Source organism: Ciona intestinalis, chromosome 4, assembly GCF_000224145.3.
Source record: "Ciona intestinalis chromosome 4, KH, whole genome shotgun sequence".
Classification (NCBI taxonomy): domain Eukaryota; kingdom Metazoa; phylum Chordata; class Ascidiacea; order Phlebobranchia; family Cionidae; genus Ciona; species Ciona intestinalis.
The window spans coordinates 2444596-2459529 of NC_020169.2; the positions used below are offsets into that span (position 1 = coordinate 2444596).

The window sequence follows — 14934 nt, forward strand, 5'->3', positions numbered from 1 at the left end:
TTAAGAGAGTTTTTGCCCTGAGAACAATGACTTCATGTGTATCACTGGCACCGCCGCTATGTTTACAGTAACTACAAAGCATATCTAGTTGTTTATAGTAGCAACAAGCTCTATTATGTGTAGAAACTTGAGTTATATAAAGAACAGTTCGCATGTGTATTGGCTATATTCAGCCAACCGGCAAAAAACGTAGAAAATGATATAATTTTAAATGGAAAACTGTTACAAAGTATTATTGAAATTGACAGTGCACTTTTGGGTAATTGAATTACCTAAACGAAGAAAATTTAACTAATGGCAACAGTGATCTTAAAATAATCTCGGAGTCAAGCATGCTAAAGATGCCTGCCGCTTCCATGCTTGCGAGAAAACATTCCCGGGCAGTGTTCCGTCTTCCCCCGACTCGTAGTTCTATCACATTGAGAGAACTGAGGACTCTTCCGAGACGAGTAAGATCATGTTTTGGTTTTCAATACCAATGGTTTTGCCTGCAGGTTACGGTATATCAGCATAGGTGTAGTAAGGTGGGGTAAGATGGGACATGCTTTCATTCTCTTTTTTCGTCGCACTGAGTATTCAACAAAGACTATTTATAGGTTTATAACCATATCCCCACGGCCCTAAAAACCGTATTAATTTGTTAAAAATACCAATAGAAAATAAGGGATTTAGGTGGTTACGCCATCCTATCTTACTCCACCATACTATACTACTGAAACGTGACATATTACATTTTGCCAAGGTAAACGTATGATTGCAGTTTGGGTATACATTGCTGGTTCGGTTATACAACATCGCGTGTGCGCTGTATTTGCTCTTTCTTCTATCAAGTACGATTTATAATATTTACACGTGCTTTATGCCAAATTGTATTGAAAGGTTATATTGACATAATTTTAAAATGTCAAACCGCATTTAAATATTGCGACGAGTAATCGAATTCTAAATGAAATCCGCTTATGGAAAATTTGAACTCAAATTCTAGATATTATCTTAGGCTGAGTTCTTTGATAATTCAATTATAAATATGGGGTATTTTTGACTGACTGCGGTGTCAATCCAAAACATACCAGACAGTCGTTTTATTGACAGAGCAATCTCTTTTATGGTGTTGTATTGACAGATAGGGCGGCTGATAAGTCGCTTCGTGTTTATCTTATGACACCGGATATAGACAACAGTATGCCCGCAATTGTATTCTCAGGGATGTCGTCTTTTACAACTGTAGTGTAGGGGTAAACATGATGAACAGGGTCATTACAATTCCACGCCACGGGGTGACAATCGTGGGAGGTCTTTGGAATTAAAGGTTTTGCTCGTTTGTATCACCCCACGCTGTTCCTTTGAGCCGAGTAGTGAAGTTTTAGTGTTGTAACTTTAAAGACAGTTTTAAGCATGATGTCTTATGTATCGGGCAGACTTAGCACACAGGAAGCTGTACGAAGTCCTGTTAAAGCGTATTCGACGTATACTAAAGTGAGATATGCATTAATAGATCAAAATGCAGCGAATATTTACGATACTTAATGCATTAGAGTTTACAACGTAAATGTTGTGTAAATGATCATTTACGTTTCAGGGAAGGAACACACCCCATGATATATTCACACCACAGCTGACAGACAGGGAATGGTGGAGAGTGACATTAAAAGTGGGTGGTGTTGAATGAATGTAACTGTTCACCCCCTGCTGGGGGGCGTCTTTATAACACGGGTGTTGTGTTTCGTAGTGACCGCTTACGAGTTATTGAACTTACTAATTATTATTTTGGATTTTTATTTTATTTTTTAGGGTTTTAAAGTATGGCCTGGAATTTAGACAACCCATTAGTGGCCACTGGGTTGGAGCAATTGCTGTTAAATGCTTTACCCAATGACACATAAAAGCCAGTAATGATAGCAGTGGCGAGCCTTTAGTTTAACCTATATTATAACCTCTAGGTAAGGAGGCAGGCGCGCTAACCAATGTGTTATACGGCCCCGGTGTTGATGTATTATGTGAAAGTGTTAAACGATAAGTTAATTAACGTTTTGTCATGCAGGAGACACCCGTCCCAGGCACCTACGAACAGCGAGATTTTCTGCAAGATAAAGACCTGAATCGAATAAAACCAACTTACAACTTTAAAGGGGAAGGAAGAAAGAAAAACTCAAGCAACACAAGGAATGGAGAGGTCTCTATCGTCAATTACACATAGGCTACATATAAATTGACATATTGGTTTAGTGGTAAGAGCGTACGATTCATACCCAGCGGTCTAGACTCTAAATCACCTAAAGTGATCTATGTTTTTGAAAGTTTTGTCCCTGTTTTTTCTAAGATTTTTTCATGTTTTTTTCTATGTAGTAGGGTGGGGGAAGATGGGACACCTTTTTATTCTATTTACTGGTCCCATTTGGTAGTAAACAAAGAACATTAAAAAAAATATAAAACCATAACTTTACGGCTTCCATAGATATTTGTTAATTGTTAAAAACAGGTTCAGGATATTTAAATATTATGTGATAAAGGTGTCCCATCTTCCCCCAACCTACTATACGTTTTATCCATATTTTGCGACATTTGCCGTATATCGTCATAAACATAAATAACCTAAATGCCAATTTTATCAATGCAAATCTCCTTACTGCTACAGATACTGCTCCCAGGAGCTTACGAACACAAAGATTTTCTTGAAGAACTTTCCAGACAACCCTTGACTTATGAGTTTAAAAGCTCCGGCAGAAGAAGAGTTCTACCTGGCCTAAAAGACCGCGATTGCAATGTAGCACCGTGCGAGTACGAAACACTTCGAATACCTGTAAACAAAGCACCAATACAGTAAGTTAACATGTCCCTACGATTGTACTCGATTATATAACTAAATCATTTACTATACACTTTCAGTCACGGTGCGTTCAAGTCACAATCACCTCGTTTTCCAACAAAGTATTTCAATCCAGTAAGTAGGACGTTTGATGCTAAATCTTAAAAGTTAAAAATGTGAAAAGGGGATCTGGCAGCTAAACGTTTAAAACGTTATTAATTATACACATTCAAATTTTAATTATACACATTCAAATTAAAATATGACTCAGCCAGTCAAAAAATCTCAAACAATCTCAAATAGAAACTCGTACCCAACTACCATAAAAACATATGGCTATATACAGTAACATCGCTGTGTAATTTTACTAATTTGCATAGAAAGAAGGCCCACCTCCTGGCTCGTATGACCCAACGAACATAAACCGAAGTCCCAGCGTCACTTCCAGCTTTAAATCTAGAACTCCAAGATTTAGAACTTCACAAACGGTACCTATATAGTAGGGCGGGGGGACACAGGACATAATAACCAATTTTCTTGATCTTGTTTTAAACAATTAACAACGGTTCATATGAGTTGTAGAGATACAGTTTTATAATTCAAGAAAATAGAATAAAAAGGTGTCCCAACTTCTCCCACCCTACTTTTATATATATAAAATATTGTGTAGTAAATAGAATATCGTTAACATATGTTCTATCTTACTCAACCCCATACTAAATACTTATGGTTTAGCCTTTAAATATATAGACTAGATATTTATATATATTGTGCTTTTTTACATTTGCTTCTTTTTGGTTTGTTTTGTAAAACGTTTTTATGTCTTACTATGTAATTTCTTACATATTCTTATTTCCTATATTATGCTCATTGTAACGAAAGTTAGTTTTCTTTAATTATCTTAAACAAATTACAAACTTGAGCAGAAAGTACCAGGTCCTGCTACATACGCATCAACACTACAGACCCCGCAATCACAGACAGTGATGAAGATGGGACGAATGCACGGACTTTTCTTCCGAAATTCTTTCGAAGTGTGATTTCCAGTCAAAATGCCCATTTATTAGTGGTGCATGTGTTAAATATGCCTAACGTTCCAGCAAACGTAAAAAATATTCAAAACGTTAAAATTAGCTTGTACTTTGGTTCTGATAGCCCAAAGACAAAGTATATACGTGGTTGAAAAGTCCAGGTTAGAACGTTTTGTTTAGACGGTTATATAGTATTAGGAATGTACTTTTGAACGTCATAGGCAGTTTGTCGGTTACCCTAAGGGTGTTCTAGGACAGTTTAAGGCAGTTTAGTACCGTATGAGCCTTCTCTGTTGCGAAGTTTCTGGAAGCCCTCCAGATGCCACCACAAAGTCTACCACCCCGTCCAATGTTTTGAGAATTTGGAATAACGTCCTAACGGCAAATATCGGGGGCAGGTGTCAAGACCAATATCTGGGTGTGTATCGCGTACCATAAAAGTCGTAACCTAGGTGAAAAATCAATGTTACTCTTTCCCATTCCCTGTGTGGCCGTAAATAACGCAGCTCTACAAACTCTGCCCTATACCTACTCAAGAGTCGAGACTTCGTACTAACGGATCAAAAAAACATTATTTCTACACCCGCGAAACACTTCGCAGCGTAGCTCCATATAAAGCAGCAGCCAACTGCAAACCAAAATTTTTGTAGTTCCACAGAATAATTTTTGTTTGAATGATCCGAACTATCCACAACTGTCAAATGTAATTTTGCATGTAATAAACGAGAGTTCGATTTACCGAATACATTGCCGTCGACTTTTTACCTGGACTTTTCTCGGAAACTTCGGATCGAACCTGCACGGTCCTTCGGTGATCTGGATGAATGTGCTTTTCTAAAACTCCTGGAACTTTATTGTAAGGCTAATTTTTCACACACTACTCCGGTTTTTGGACTTTTCCTAATTACTTTATTTTAATGCTATATTTACGAAAGGCCTGCGAAGAGATGCCAGAAGATTGTAACGTTTAATGTTTAATCGTTTTATTCAAACTCGGTGCATGTGGTCACAACAACACCAGGGGAAACTGAATATCAGTTAATCAAAACACGAAAATGACCTTTAAAATCAAAACGTTTCATGCGAAGCATAAACACCATAAAAATATAAACGGAAAAGCACAACAAAAAGAATACATCATTACAATAGAGGAAGGCGAACAACAATACAAAATTGGAAGAACACACCATCGGGATAGGAAGGCGCCTTATTACATTTAATAGGAATTCGAAATTCTCAATAAAACTTTGCATCTTAAATAAATGAAATCGCGTACACGTTTGTAATGGTTAATCAAAATTAAAAGTTAAAAGATTGTAAGTATAAAAACATTGGAAGCATCGGTCGGTGTTTGTACAGTGACGAAATATGAGCGACGTGTGCCACTTAGCAAGTTTGGTGACGAGCACTGCAACATTATACACGAAATGCCCCAAAACACGGAATGACTCAACATGCAAAAGCAGTTGTATTCACAACGCATTAAGTAGGCGATTGCCCCGGTATAGATAGTTTGGGCAGGATTGACAGCACCATGGGCGACTTTACGTACATTTCAGCTGCGGTTGAAGAAACATGAGTGCTGCTTCCGTTGCGGGTCCGGGGTTCAGGCGGATTACCATTGGTGGGCACGACACGGTCCGATCTTCGACTAGAAGATCCAAAGCGAGACAGCGTCGTATTACGAACGCTGCTGCTCAGACTTCGTCTACGGAATACTTTTTTAACGTTGAGCACGTATATCCACGGTGAAAGTAGAGAATTCAACGATATGAACACACGATCAAGTCGGTATAGGATGCACAGTCTATAAATACGAACACAGTTTAAGAAACACATTTGTTTTAAGATCTACGCATTGACAACTATATTTGACGGATATAGTATAGAGTGGGGGGAAATGGGACACCTTTAACACATAATATCCAAATAGTCTGGTCGTGTTTTAAACAATTAACAACATTCTGTGAAAGTCGTGAAAATACGGTTTTATAATTCATTGAATGTTCTTTGTTTACTACCAAATGAAAAGAGAAAACTAAACGAAAAGGTGTCCCATCTTCTCCCACCCTACTATATATAAATGTAACTTATTTATCCTCGCGTATAGCGGGGGGCGGCAGTCGCTATAACAGTGTTCTGATTCACACACCTCATGACCGCTTACAAGTTATCGCATAACAGGTAACTTTAACTTTGTCAGTAAATGTACGGTGCAATTTGTACCAATCCAGCTCTTACGTTGCTGGGAAACCAGCTACACATTTGCAGCATATACAAGTCCCATTTTTAAGCTTGAAACTTTTTGTTGCAAGCCATAATAAATCCTAAAAAACTTAGAATTAAAACAGCTGAAACAAGGAACAAAAATCAATAATGGCGCTCAGTAACTTTAATAAGTATATTGTAACATAGTTTATATATGGTATTGGGTGGGGGGAGACGGGAAACCTTTACCACATAATATCCAAGTAGCCTGATTGTGTCTTAAACAATTAACAACGGTCTATGGGAGTTGTTAGGATACGGTTTTATAATTCTTTGAATGTTCTTTGTTTACTACTAAATCAGACGAGAACATAGAATGAATAGGTGTCTCATCTTTCGTCCATTCCACTATAATAATTCAATTTACCTCTTGTGTTGATTGAACTCTAATGACACTTCCACTATTGTAGTCACTGTGTATACGAGACCACATAAAATGGAGAAGACGATCAAGTGCGCAAATTTCCGTACAAACTTGCGAACCAACCAGGCTTTAGTTTCGGTATTTGGCCCGACTTTGTACACACTCATATGTCTGGCCAGTCTCTTTGATCCAATCCAGTAGAGACGAATAGTGTGAGCGAAAATGGCGACAACGAAACAGGCAGGGAGTAGCATCAGGAAGATTGGGAATATGATGAAAAATATGTCCAACTGCATGAGGAAATAATATTAAGCCAGGGGAATTAACAATACAGTTTCTAATGAACATATTCCTGCTTTGACTTGTACTAAATTTACGGGATATATCACACATCAACAAATTATAACGTAACGATATAGGGACACATGGAAAAACATTATTTAACTAACCTCCCAGCGCGTCTTGTCGCATAAGATTTGAGGGTGCGCTACAAATGCAATGCCCACGACCAGCAGGGTGTACATCCAACCAGATGCAAGACTTGTACGAAGTTTCCATGGCGTCATACGCCTATGATAATCCATTGAATGGTGACAATAGTAGGCGATGTCCACGCCCAGCGTTGCCAAGACAACGTATGGAATCATGACACAATAAATATACACAGGCGCCCATATCTGACATAGTTTAAAGCACGAGTCGACTGATATATCGCCATGAAGCAAGCGGATTATATCCAATATATTGGTTACCAGAAGCGCGGTTCCGCACAAAATGTTACTGATTGCCAGATTGAAAACGAAGTACTTGCTCTCTGGGTGCTGAGACATTTTGTAGGTTTTGGTAAATGTACGTAGCTTCATACACGCCAAGTTTGAAGCCACAATACCGACTGCAAGTATTATTCCAACGACCAATTCTGGCATCATGCGTGGGCATGGAATAAGGTTATTTGGAATTCCAGGCACGGTCATATTTCCCAACTCTGCTGTAGTTGCATTTTCATCTCTGGCGAAAGCCAACGTTGTGCTCATTTCTGCATTTATCTCAGACAATCTTGTCGTTCTGACAAAACGCTATAATAAATACTTTCTGACCAGAAAAAAACGAAGATGTTGTTTAAATAAAAATTAGGTTTGTTAACAAATTCTCGCCATATGTGTCATATCGATCTTATATTTTCGGCTCTAATTTCACTCTCACATATACAGTCAATATAAGCAGGTAATATTTGCTTGTATAACTCTACGGTCTTATCGAAAGCGTGGTTAATGTTCTACAGGTTTCTCGCTCATAAATCGTGCTTTAACACGCAAGCTATAAACAACATAACCACATTACACCAAATACTATCAGCGCCAGGCGGCTACGCAAACTGTCAACTTCCTGAATCTACACCAAAACAATATGATGCAATAGTAAATTGTCGGCTGTACAATTTGCACAAGTGAACATTTGTTGTTATATCGTTTTGACGTGATGCAATAGTCAATTGCCATCTGTACATTTTGCACAAGTGAACATTTGTTTTTATACCGTGTCGTCGACTCGTTTGACCTTTCTTTTTTATATAAATTTCCCAGCTCAATTATGACCACGAGTAGTCCTATACCACAAGCCGACAGAACTGTTTTCTTATTAGGGCATTTTAACCTTATCTTTTTGTTATCGCTAAACCGCAGCTGCCAAAGAACCATAATGCAAAACCACGGACAAACTTAATCACCATTAAACTCACGCGTTTGGCTAAAAACACCCGCTACCAAAAATTCTTTACCCTCAGCAGCCTTTCGTCAACCATAGCATATTTACTATACTGTTAACTTATCTACGTGACAGGCGGGTAGTATTACGTCACTAGTTGAATTCAGCTTACTGGACAATACACTTATAGGATATGTCGCAAGGCTCAGGCAGTCAACAATTGGCGGAATATAGTTTCATGTCATCCCTCCTGCGCTAATACGTATTACCTCATATGCATGCAAGGTTAGCACATTTTAGCATAGCGTTAAAGCTAATCAGTCGCCCGAATTAGGTAGCTGAAAAACCATCAAACATTCAAGTCATTTGTCGAAATTCCATCGAAAATTTAATCATTTGTCGAACTTACACCGCACGCTGACTCCGTGATGATTAATTCATAAAAACGAGGTCGATTACTCAACACATAAAACATCTATTATTGCTGAACAAGCTTTGGGATATCAGAATACTGCAAAATAGGCATATGCCAATCAAATTGAGCTTTTACAACTGTGCCGCTAAATTGTGTGTTTTATTTGGTTGTTTTATTGCTGATTTCAAAATGTCCACACGGCGGGTGAAATTTAAAAAAATTAAAATCGACGGTTACGCAGATTTCACTTTTTTCTTAAATTTACGCTTCTTCTTTTTGTCCTTTGTATCCGGCTCTTCAGATGTCGGCAATGGACGTTTTGCGCTAAAAAAATAAGTTTTGTTAGTTGCGAACGGTGGTACAGTACAGAGTCAGAGTAAGGTTAAATTAACATTTGCATATTCATTAATTGGCATGAGGTGTACAGCACCATAGTGTAGTTGCACGAGGTACATTAACATTACATCAGCGCTTGAAATAACGTCTAAATCGACAGCGCCCCCGTCATATGACATCAGCTATAATTAGCCCCGCATGCATCACAAACGTGGAAATACCTTTTTACGCTGACGATATTCTGTTTCTTGCCCGACGACAATGCATCTTGCCACGCTTCGTCACTACCACCAATTTCGTATCTAAACAATAGAACTACAGTTAGTGACGTAGTGTAAACGCACATTGTATTGTAGTCTTTACTATTACAGTCTATACTACCATACAGGCATTAGCATAAAAAACGCAGATGGTAATTTAACTTGCATGAGATAACTGATTCTATGAATACGTAACTGTTTTAAGTCCATAGATGCAAGTGTCTGCTTTAATTCTTCTTTCTGTTTCTGAACGACTTCATATGCAGCTGCGTTCTGAAATCAAATCAAAACTGTACGTTAAATTTAAATGTAATTAGTTAGTCTATAATTAAAACTCCTGCAAATTAGGTATAGTATCATTTCCCTGTATGTGCACATTAAATTCAAATGTAATGGTATTAGTTGGTGTTAGTCTCTAACAAAAACACAGAACACAAGATCCAGTGCACTTGGGAACGTAATGATGCTAGTTACTGGCGAAAGGTATATTTTTTTAGTACACCATTAGTTGGTCTCAATTTTGGTTGTTGCGTATTTAGTAGCACTTGGTTAATTTAAACAGAAAAAGCGTATGCAGTGCAACGTGTTAGATAATTTTGAATTTGTGTAAACTTTCGTCTCTGTTGCACAGTTAGCAACTAAAAATGGTCGCTGAAATTTTCGCTTATATATGGTAGGGTGGGGAAAGATGGGACTCCTTTTCATTCTATCTTCTCGTCCCATTTAGTAGTAAATAAAAAACATTCAAAGATTTAGAAAACCGTATTCTCACGACTTCCATAGACTGTTGTTAATTGTTTAAAACACGATCAGGATATTTGGATATTATGTGCTAAAGGTGTCCCATCCCCCCACAGTAATATACAACTATTTCCTGGGTATAATAAAACACCTACCAGTTCACTATCAAGTGATTCTTCTAGTGGTTGCATGTTAACAGCATCAGCAGCGTTTTCGTCGCCGAGAGTTGATTTTAATTCCTTTTCTGCAGCTGCTGATTCGATTTCACTTAAATGTGTTGTGATTTTACGAACTGCCCTGTTGAAAAGTCCAAGAACCTGGAAAGTAAAAATTGTCAGTAATGTGAAACTCTATTTTAACCCCTGAATTCCATGACATGCCTCGCTGTAGGATCTCACCCTTACAGAATACAAAAAAGAAAGAAAATTTTAAAAATACATTACGAATCTGTTATGTTGACTGTAGATGTATGTAATTTTGTGGATTAACAATACTCAGTAGCAATTTTAGCTAGGGTGTATCTGAGGCTAAGCCTAATATAGTGGGGTGGGTGAAGATGGGGCACCTTTAGCACATAATATCCAAATTTCCTGATCAGGTTTAAAAAAAATAACAACGATCTATAGGAGTCGTAATGGACCAAAAAATGTCTCCCTTCTTCTCCCACCCACCCTAATAAATATTACGTTGTAATTACAAACTTACTTGTGATGAAGGAAGGTCGATCTCAGAAGCTACTGTCTCCACTGATTTATGCTGTAAGCCTATGGCCAAAATGATGGCCTGGTAAAAGAAAGATATTATAACTATGAGCAGAAACATTACTAATTGCGCATTAAATTTGTTACTATTTTATATTGTGATTGTAAAAAGTCTACAACCATATATCTAGGTCATATATATGGTTATGGTTATAGATTTTTAAAATATAATAATGATCATATAAAACCAAAGTGAATATAATCACTTTCAGCAATCATAATGAGCATAAATAACCTGCATAGTAAAAATACAACTAGACTACCATTTTAAACCTACCTTTTGGGCAACAGACAGAGGTACGACTAATTTTTCAAGGAAAACAAGACGAGCTAAAGTTGGCAGGAGGTCCATGACCAGATGGTAGTCTGCCATGTTTCGCGAGTATAAGGTCAGTCGCTTCGTGTCGTAGCTGGTCAGGAAGAAATCTAGCTCTGATTTTGTGAGCGGGTTGCTCTTTGTAGTTTTCTTGCTCTTTCGCCGAAGGACTTGAAGAGCAGTGGAAGACTTGAAAGAAGAGAATTGGAAGTGGAGGAGGGAGATGAAACGACGGCGGAAATCTAAAAATAGTTGGTTAAGTTTCAATACAAATATGACAGATCATGTGAATTTTGGGATTTTCATCTCAAAAGTTTTGGCTTAAAACTAAGACCAAGAACGTATAGGCTGTCATGTTGCATTTAAACTGACCCATAATCTATGTTTCATTGACCTAACTGATTCAGTTAACATCATTTGGGACTTCGGTTACAGTCAGTCACCTATGTGATATAGGGTTAAGGCATTAACAAAGGAAAACTTTGTCTTTCCTATTGGAGTTATACTAATTGGCAGCAAAATAAAAAAACAATAAGCCATTAGGTCACATAGATAGTAATGCATAAACAGGCATAAGGTGTATGAAATAAGACCGACATGTTTTAACGGCTAATGTTGGCCCCCTAACGTCTAAATAAAAATTAGCGTCATTCAACCATTTTCATGCAACAAAATGATCATTTTTAACCCTACCATCAAAGTAAGCATCCTGCCAACTCTTGTCCACCTCAGTGTCCAATGCTTTAAGCATGATACATGAATGTTCTCCAGTTAAATCATTGGCAGTTTGACGCAGGTAGACAGATGTGTAACCAGCCTTGCTCCAAAACCTAAACGAGGTTGTTAGTTTAAAATAAAAGCTTTTTTTAAATTAATAGTTAAAAAAAGTGCTGGTTATCTGAAATTGTTTTTTTGTAAACAAAGCAAAAGCTTTTTATTTTATTTTTAAAATTTTACTACAAAATTTGTAATTTTTACATATTAACCAGCACTCACTTAAGTAATGGGGCAGTAAGACCATAAGAAACTCCAATGTAATTAAGCTGTTCCGGTCTTCTTTCACTAAGTTTCCATAGCAATGGTGGAAGACTCTTCCTTGGTGTAAGAACCTCATCCATAGCTTCAACTTCCTGAATACAAAAAATAATTTTAAATCTTTTTTAAAAAAAATAAAAAAATTTAAAATAAAATAAAAAACTTTTAAATGCTTTAACACTTTAAACAAAAACATGTCTTAATGCTTTTTTTTTATCATATTTTAAACAACTAACAACGGTCTATGGGAGTCGTGGGGATACAGTTTTATAATTCCTTAAATTTTATTTGTTTACTACCAAATGTGACACGAAAATTGAAGGAAAATGTGTCCCATCTTCTTCCACCCTTCTATAAACCACCAACCTCTTCATTCACAATATTAACTTCTTCTGCTGGCGTCTCATTCTCATCAAGACTTGTCATTTTCCCTTCATAATATTTCTCCAGTAGTTCCAATGCACGTGAACCATACCCCATGCCCTGATAATCAGGGTGGGTAGCTATCCTTACCTGTAATAAAAGTATATTTATATTTCATCAAATTAGTCCCAGAGGTGCTTAACTTACAGAACAGTGTATTTAGGCTATAGGCGCCAAACCTGTGGTGGCAGGGTAGTGCCTAGCCTGAAATTTTCTGCACTGAATTAATCTGAAACATTAGCATTAAACTTGTTTTAAAAGAATGCACATCTAACTATCCCTGCCTCCTAAAAGTTTGGTGCCTATGATTTGGGTAATTACTGTTTGATCAGACATTAGATTTAAAACAATGTTATAGCAGCAAAATTTTAGTGGATTTTAAGTGAAACATTGTATTAAACTGCCATAAGTACTGTTTCACATTCATATATAAAAAAGTTTTAGGTTGTTTTTACCACACGAGCACCAGATAGTGAAGCAAAGTCATGATCTTGAAACTGTTCAGTCACTGTCCAAGGAATAAGGTCACCAGCCGCACGTTTGCCACGAGATAAACTCGACACAACAGAAGATTTGCTGATTTCACCCTCCAAGCAAATCTGTAAACAGATACTACAGGTTAAATGAAAAAAACAGATATATACCACATTAAATATTAAATATTCATCACTTTTTAATAATCATGTTTCAAAAATATTCATCTTTTACTTATTGTTAGGGCTTACTTGGCGTGTAAGTGTCTTATTTCACATTATGATGGCTTTATACACCTTTTTCATGAATTTTTTTCGGTATGTAAGTTAGAGGCCTATAGACGTTGTGGGTAATATTTTTTTAAATTTTCTGCGTAGCATGCAGAGCAAGGTATTAAAAAAAAGGTGTATAATTGTATAATTTTTATAAATATTCTCTTAAATTAGCCATACCTAAATATACTATTAAATTGAATACCAAGGCATTTTTAAGCCTATGGTCCAGTTTAATTCTCCTGACCTGTAATACACACAGTACATCAGGTAGAGATTTCTGTTCAGCAGAAACTGGTGGCAGGAGACAAAATATATGATGAGCAGGGGCATCAGATAACATTTGAAGGTCATTAGGTGTGTTCTGCAAAATAATTATAATTCATTACTTTTGTGGTGGTGTCTCAGCTGTCACTTAGAATTTTATGAATAATTCAAGGGAAAATTAGAAATTATGGAAATAATTAAAGGGATTAATTATGTTTAACAGCCAAGCGAGAAGTTTTCTTATTTTGCAAATTTTAAAAAGTACCTTGTAGTGTGAAGCAACATAAAGGGACATCAGACGTTGTAGAAATGCTTCAGATGCTTTGTGGTAGCAGAATAATGTATCTCGATTGACATAATACGTTTAATTATAAATAATCTGGTTAAGGAAAAAATTGATGGCTTTTAAGTTAAAAAAATTATTGTGAACTATTATGTGTAAATGTAGTAAGTTTTCACAAAGAGTCAGTCATATGGAATTCCATATGGGTGAGGTCTACGGCCTGACACACTAGGGGAACTAGAATTTAGGCTAAAGTTGGCCTGTTACCTTTTTAATTGCATATATTCTGGTTTAATTGTGCATTTATTTCTAAACAGCAAATTAAACTATTTAAAAAATACCACAAATCAACGGCAATCAAACTTGTTGATTAAAAAATCATTATTTGTTGAAATTGAAAAAAAAATATTTGTTAAAGTTAAAAAAATATTGGTTGAATTAAAAAAAAAAATTTGTTAAAGTTTAAAGGATATAAATCACAAGCACTTGGAGGAGGACACCCAGTGGAGATTTTGCTAAAGGACGAGGAGCCACAGTCGAGGCAGAGAAGCTCATTCAACCATGACTCGATGGGATCCGTTGGGGCGTAACGTACCGATTCCTCAAGGGTTATCTCGCTTAAGTTACGACCAAGTGGTGAAGCAGTAGTCTGGATCATAAAATTTGTAAAAAAGCAGCATTGGTTAAGATTAGCCTATACATCACAGGCAGAGGCGAAGCCAGAAAAATAATCTTAAAAGAAGAGGTTGCCAAACCCCCATGACTGTGTGGCACAGCCTGTGCCACTGATCAGAGAGACAGAGAAACGGGTTTGGAGCTCAATGTTTCTACCATGCATTGATGTGTGTAAAGTTTGTGGTTGGGTTTATTGACAATTTCTCACGGCACAAAAGATGTTTAGAATGAATAACCAACAAACTCAGACAGAAAAAGGAAAAATCAAAAATGCACATGATTGGGGAGGGGCATCACTAAAGTACAATATGAACTACAAACAATGTTAACTTAACAGTGGACATCTATGTTCTTGGGCAAGACACTTAGGACTTAATGGACATTGTTCCACACCCCGGTGGTAATACTGGGTTGTACAAATAGTCCGAAATAATACATCTGCTTTAACTGTGAGAAATCAGCCAAAAGCAGATTTTATGCCGCATTTTGTCAAAATTCAATAA

General features: G+C 36.8%; 3 protein-coding genes across 4 annotated transcripts in view; 1 reads left to right on the forward strand and 2 right to left on the reverse strand.

Annotated features, from left to right (window-relative positions):
- The first annotated feature begins 174 nt into the window (after window positions 1-174).
- LOC100184507 (protein STPG4-like) lies at window positions 175-5596 on the forward strand. Of its 2 annotated transcripts, none has more exons than XM_018811699.2 (7): window positions 175-449; window positions 1580-1651; window positions 2042-2173; window positions 2636-2820; window positions 2887-2941; window positions 3187-3294; window positions 3733-5596. In XM_018811699.2, the coding sequence occupies exons 1-7, from the start codon at window positions 333-335 to the stop codon at window positions 3844-3846; spliced, it is 783 nt and encodes a 260-aa protein (XP_018667244.1). In that variant the 5' UTR covers window positions 175-332; the 3' UTR covers window positions 3847-5596. The 2 variants fall into 2 exon arrangements, with proteins under 2 accessions (XP_018667244.1, XP_009858305.1); XM_009860003.3 differs by lacking the exon at window positions 175-449 and adding an exon at window positions 1130-1476.
- Window positions 4804-8222, reverse strand: LOC100182143 (probable G-protein coupled receptor 21). The gene is made up of 3 exons (XM_002131858.4): window positions 6919-8222; window positions 6473-6759; window positions 4804-5644 (listed from the first exon to the last, which is right to left on the reverse strand). The coding sequence occupies exons 1-3, from the start codon at window positions 7501-7503 to the stop codon at window positions 5320-5322; spliced, it is 1197 nt and encodes a 398-aa protein (XP_002131894.1). The 5' UTR covers window positions 7504-8222; the 3' UTR covers window positions 4804-5319.
- Window positions 8223-8728: 506 nt separating this feature from the next.
- Window positions 8729-14934, reverse strand: part of LOC100179811 (RNA cytidine acetyltransferase) — an 11317-nt gene continuing 5111 nt past the window's right edge. Inside the window, exons 11-23 of the mRNA XM_018811640.2 lie at window positions 14230-14408; window positions 13739-13835; window positions 13454-13570; window positions 12916-13059; window positions 12404-12550; window positions 11999-12132; window positions 11696-11832; window positions 10964-11244; window positions 10631-10708; window positions 10081-10242; window positions 9381-9457; window positions 9146-9226; window positions 8729-8912 (exon numbers count right to left, since the gene is read on the reverse strand). Of these exons, the coding sequence (XP_018667185.1) occupies window positions 8822-8912; window positions 9146-9226; window positions 9381-9457; window positions 10081-10242; window positions 10631-10708; window positions 10964-11244; window positions 11696-11832; window positions 11999-12132; window positions 12404-12550; window positions 12916-13059; window positions 13454-13570; window positions 13739-13835; window positions 14230-14408 (1725 nt within the window). The 3' untranslated portion in view covers window positions 8729-8821. The remainder of the gene's footprint in view (window positions 8913-9145; window positions 9227-9380; window positions 9458-10080; window positions 10243-10630; window positions 10709-10963; window positions 11245-11695; window positions 11833-11998; window positions 12133-12403; window positions 12551-12915; window positions 13060-13453; window positions 13571-13738; window positions 13836-14229; window positions 14409-14934) is intronic.

What these genes read in the sequence shown, in the direction of transcription:
- LOC100184507 (XM_018811699.2), top strand. Translation starts at nt 333, where the DNA reads ATGCTAAAGATGCCTGCCGCTTCCATGCTTGCGAGAAAACATTCCCGG. An exon ending in GGTGGAGAGTGACATTAAAA is followed by an intron (nt 1,652 to 2,041) that starts GTGGGTGGTGTT and finishes TTTGTCATGCAG; the next exon opens with GAGACACCCGTCCCAGGCAC. An exon ending in GATTTAGAACTTCACAAACG is followed by an intron (nt 3,295 to 3,732) that starts GTACCTATATAG and finishes AAACTTGAGCAG; the next exon opens with AAAGTACCAGGTCCTGCTAC.
- LOC100182143 (XM_002131858.4), bottom strand. Translation starts at nt 7,503, where the DNA reads ATGAGCACAACGTTGGCTTTCGCCAGAGATGAAAATGCAACTACAGCA. An exon ending in GCGACAAGACGCGCTGGGAG is followed by an intron (nt 6,760 to 6,918) that starts GTTAGTTAAATA and finishes TTCCTCATGCAG; the next exon opens with TTGGACATATTTTTCATCAT. An exon ending in GAGTTCAATCAACACAAGAG is followed by an intron (nt 5,645 to 6,472) that starts GTAAATTGAATT and finishes TCGTATTTATAG; the next exon opens with ACTGTGCATCCTATACCGAC.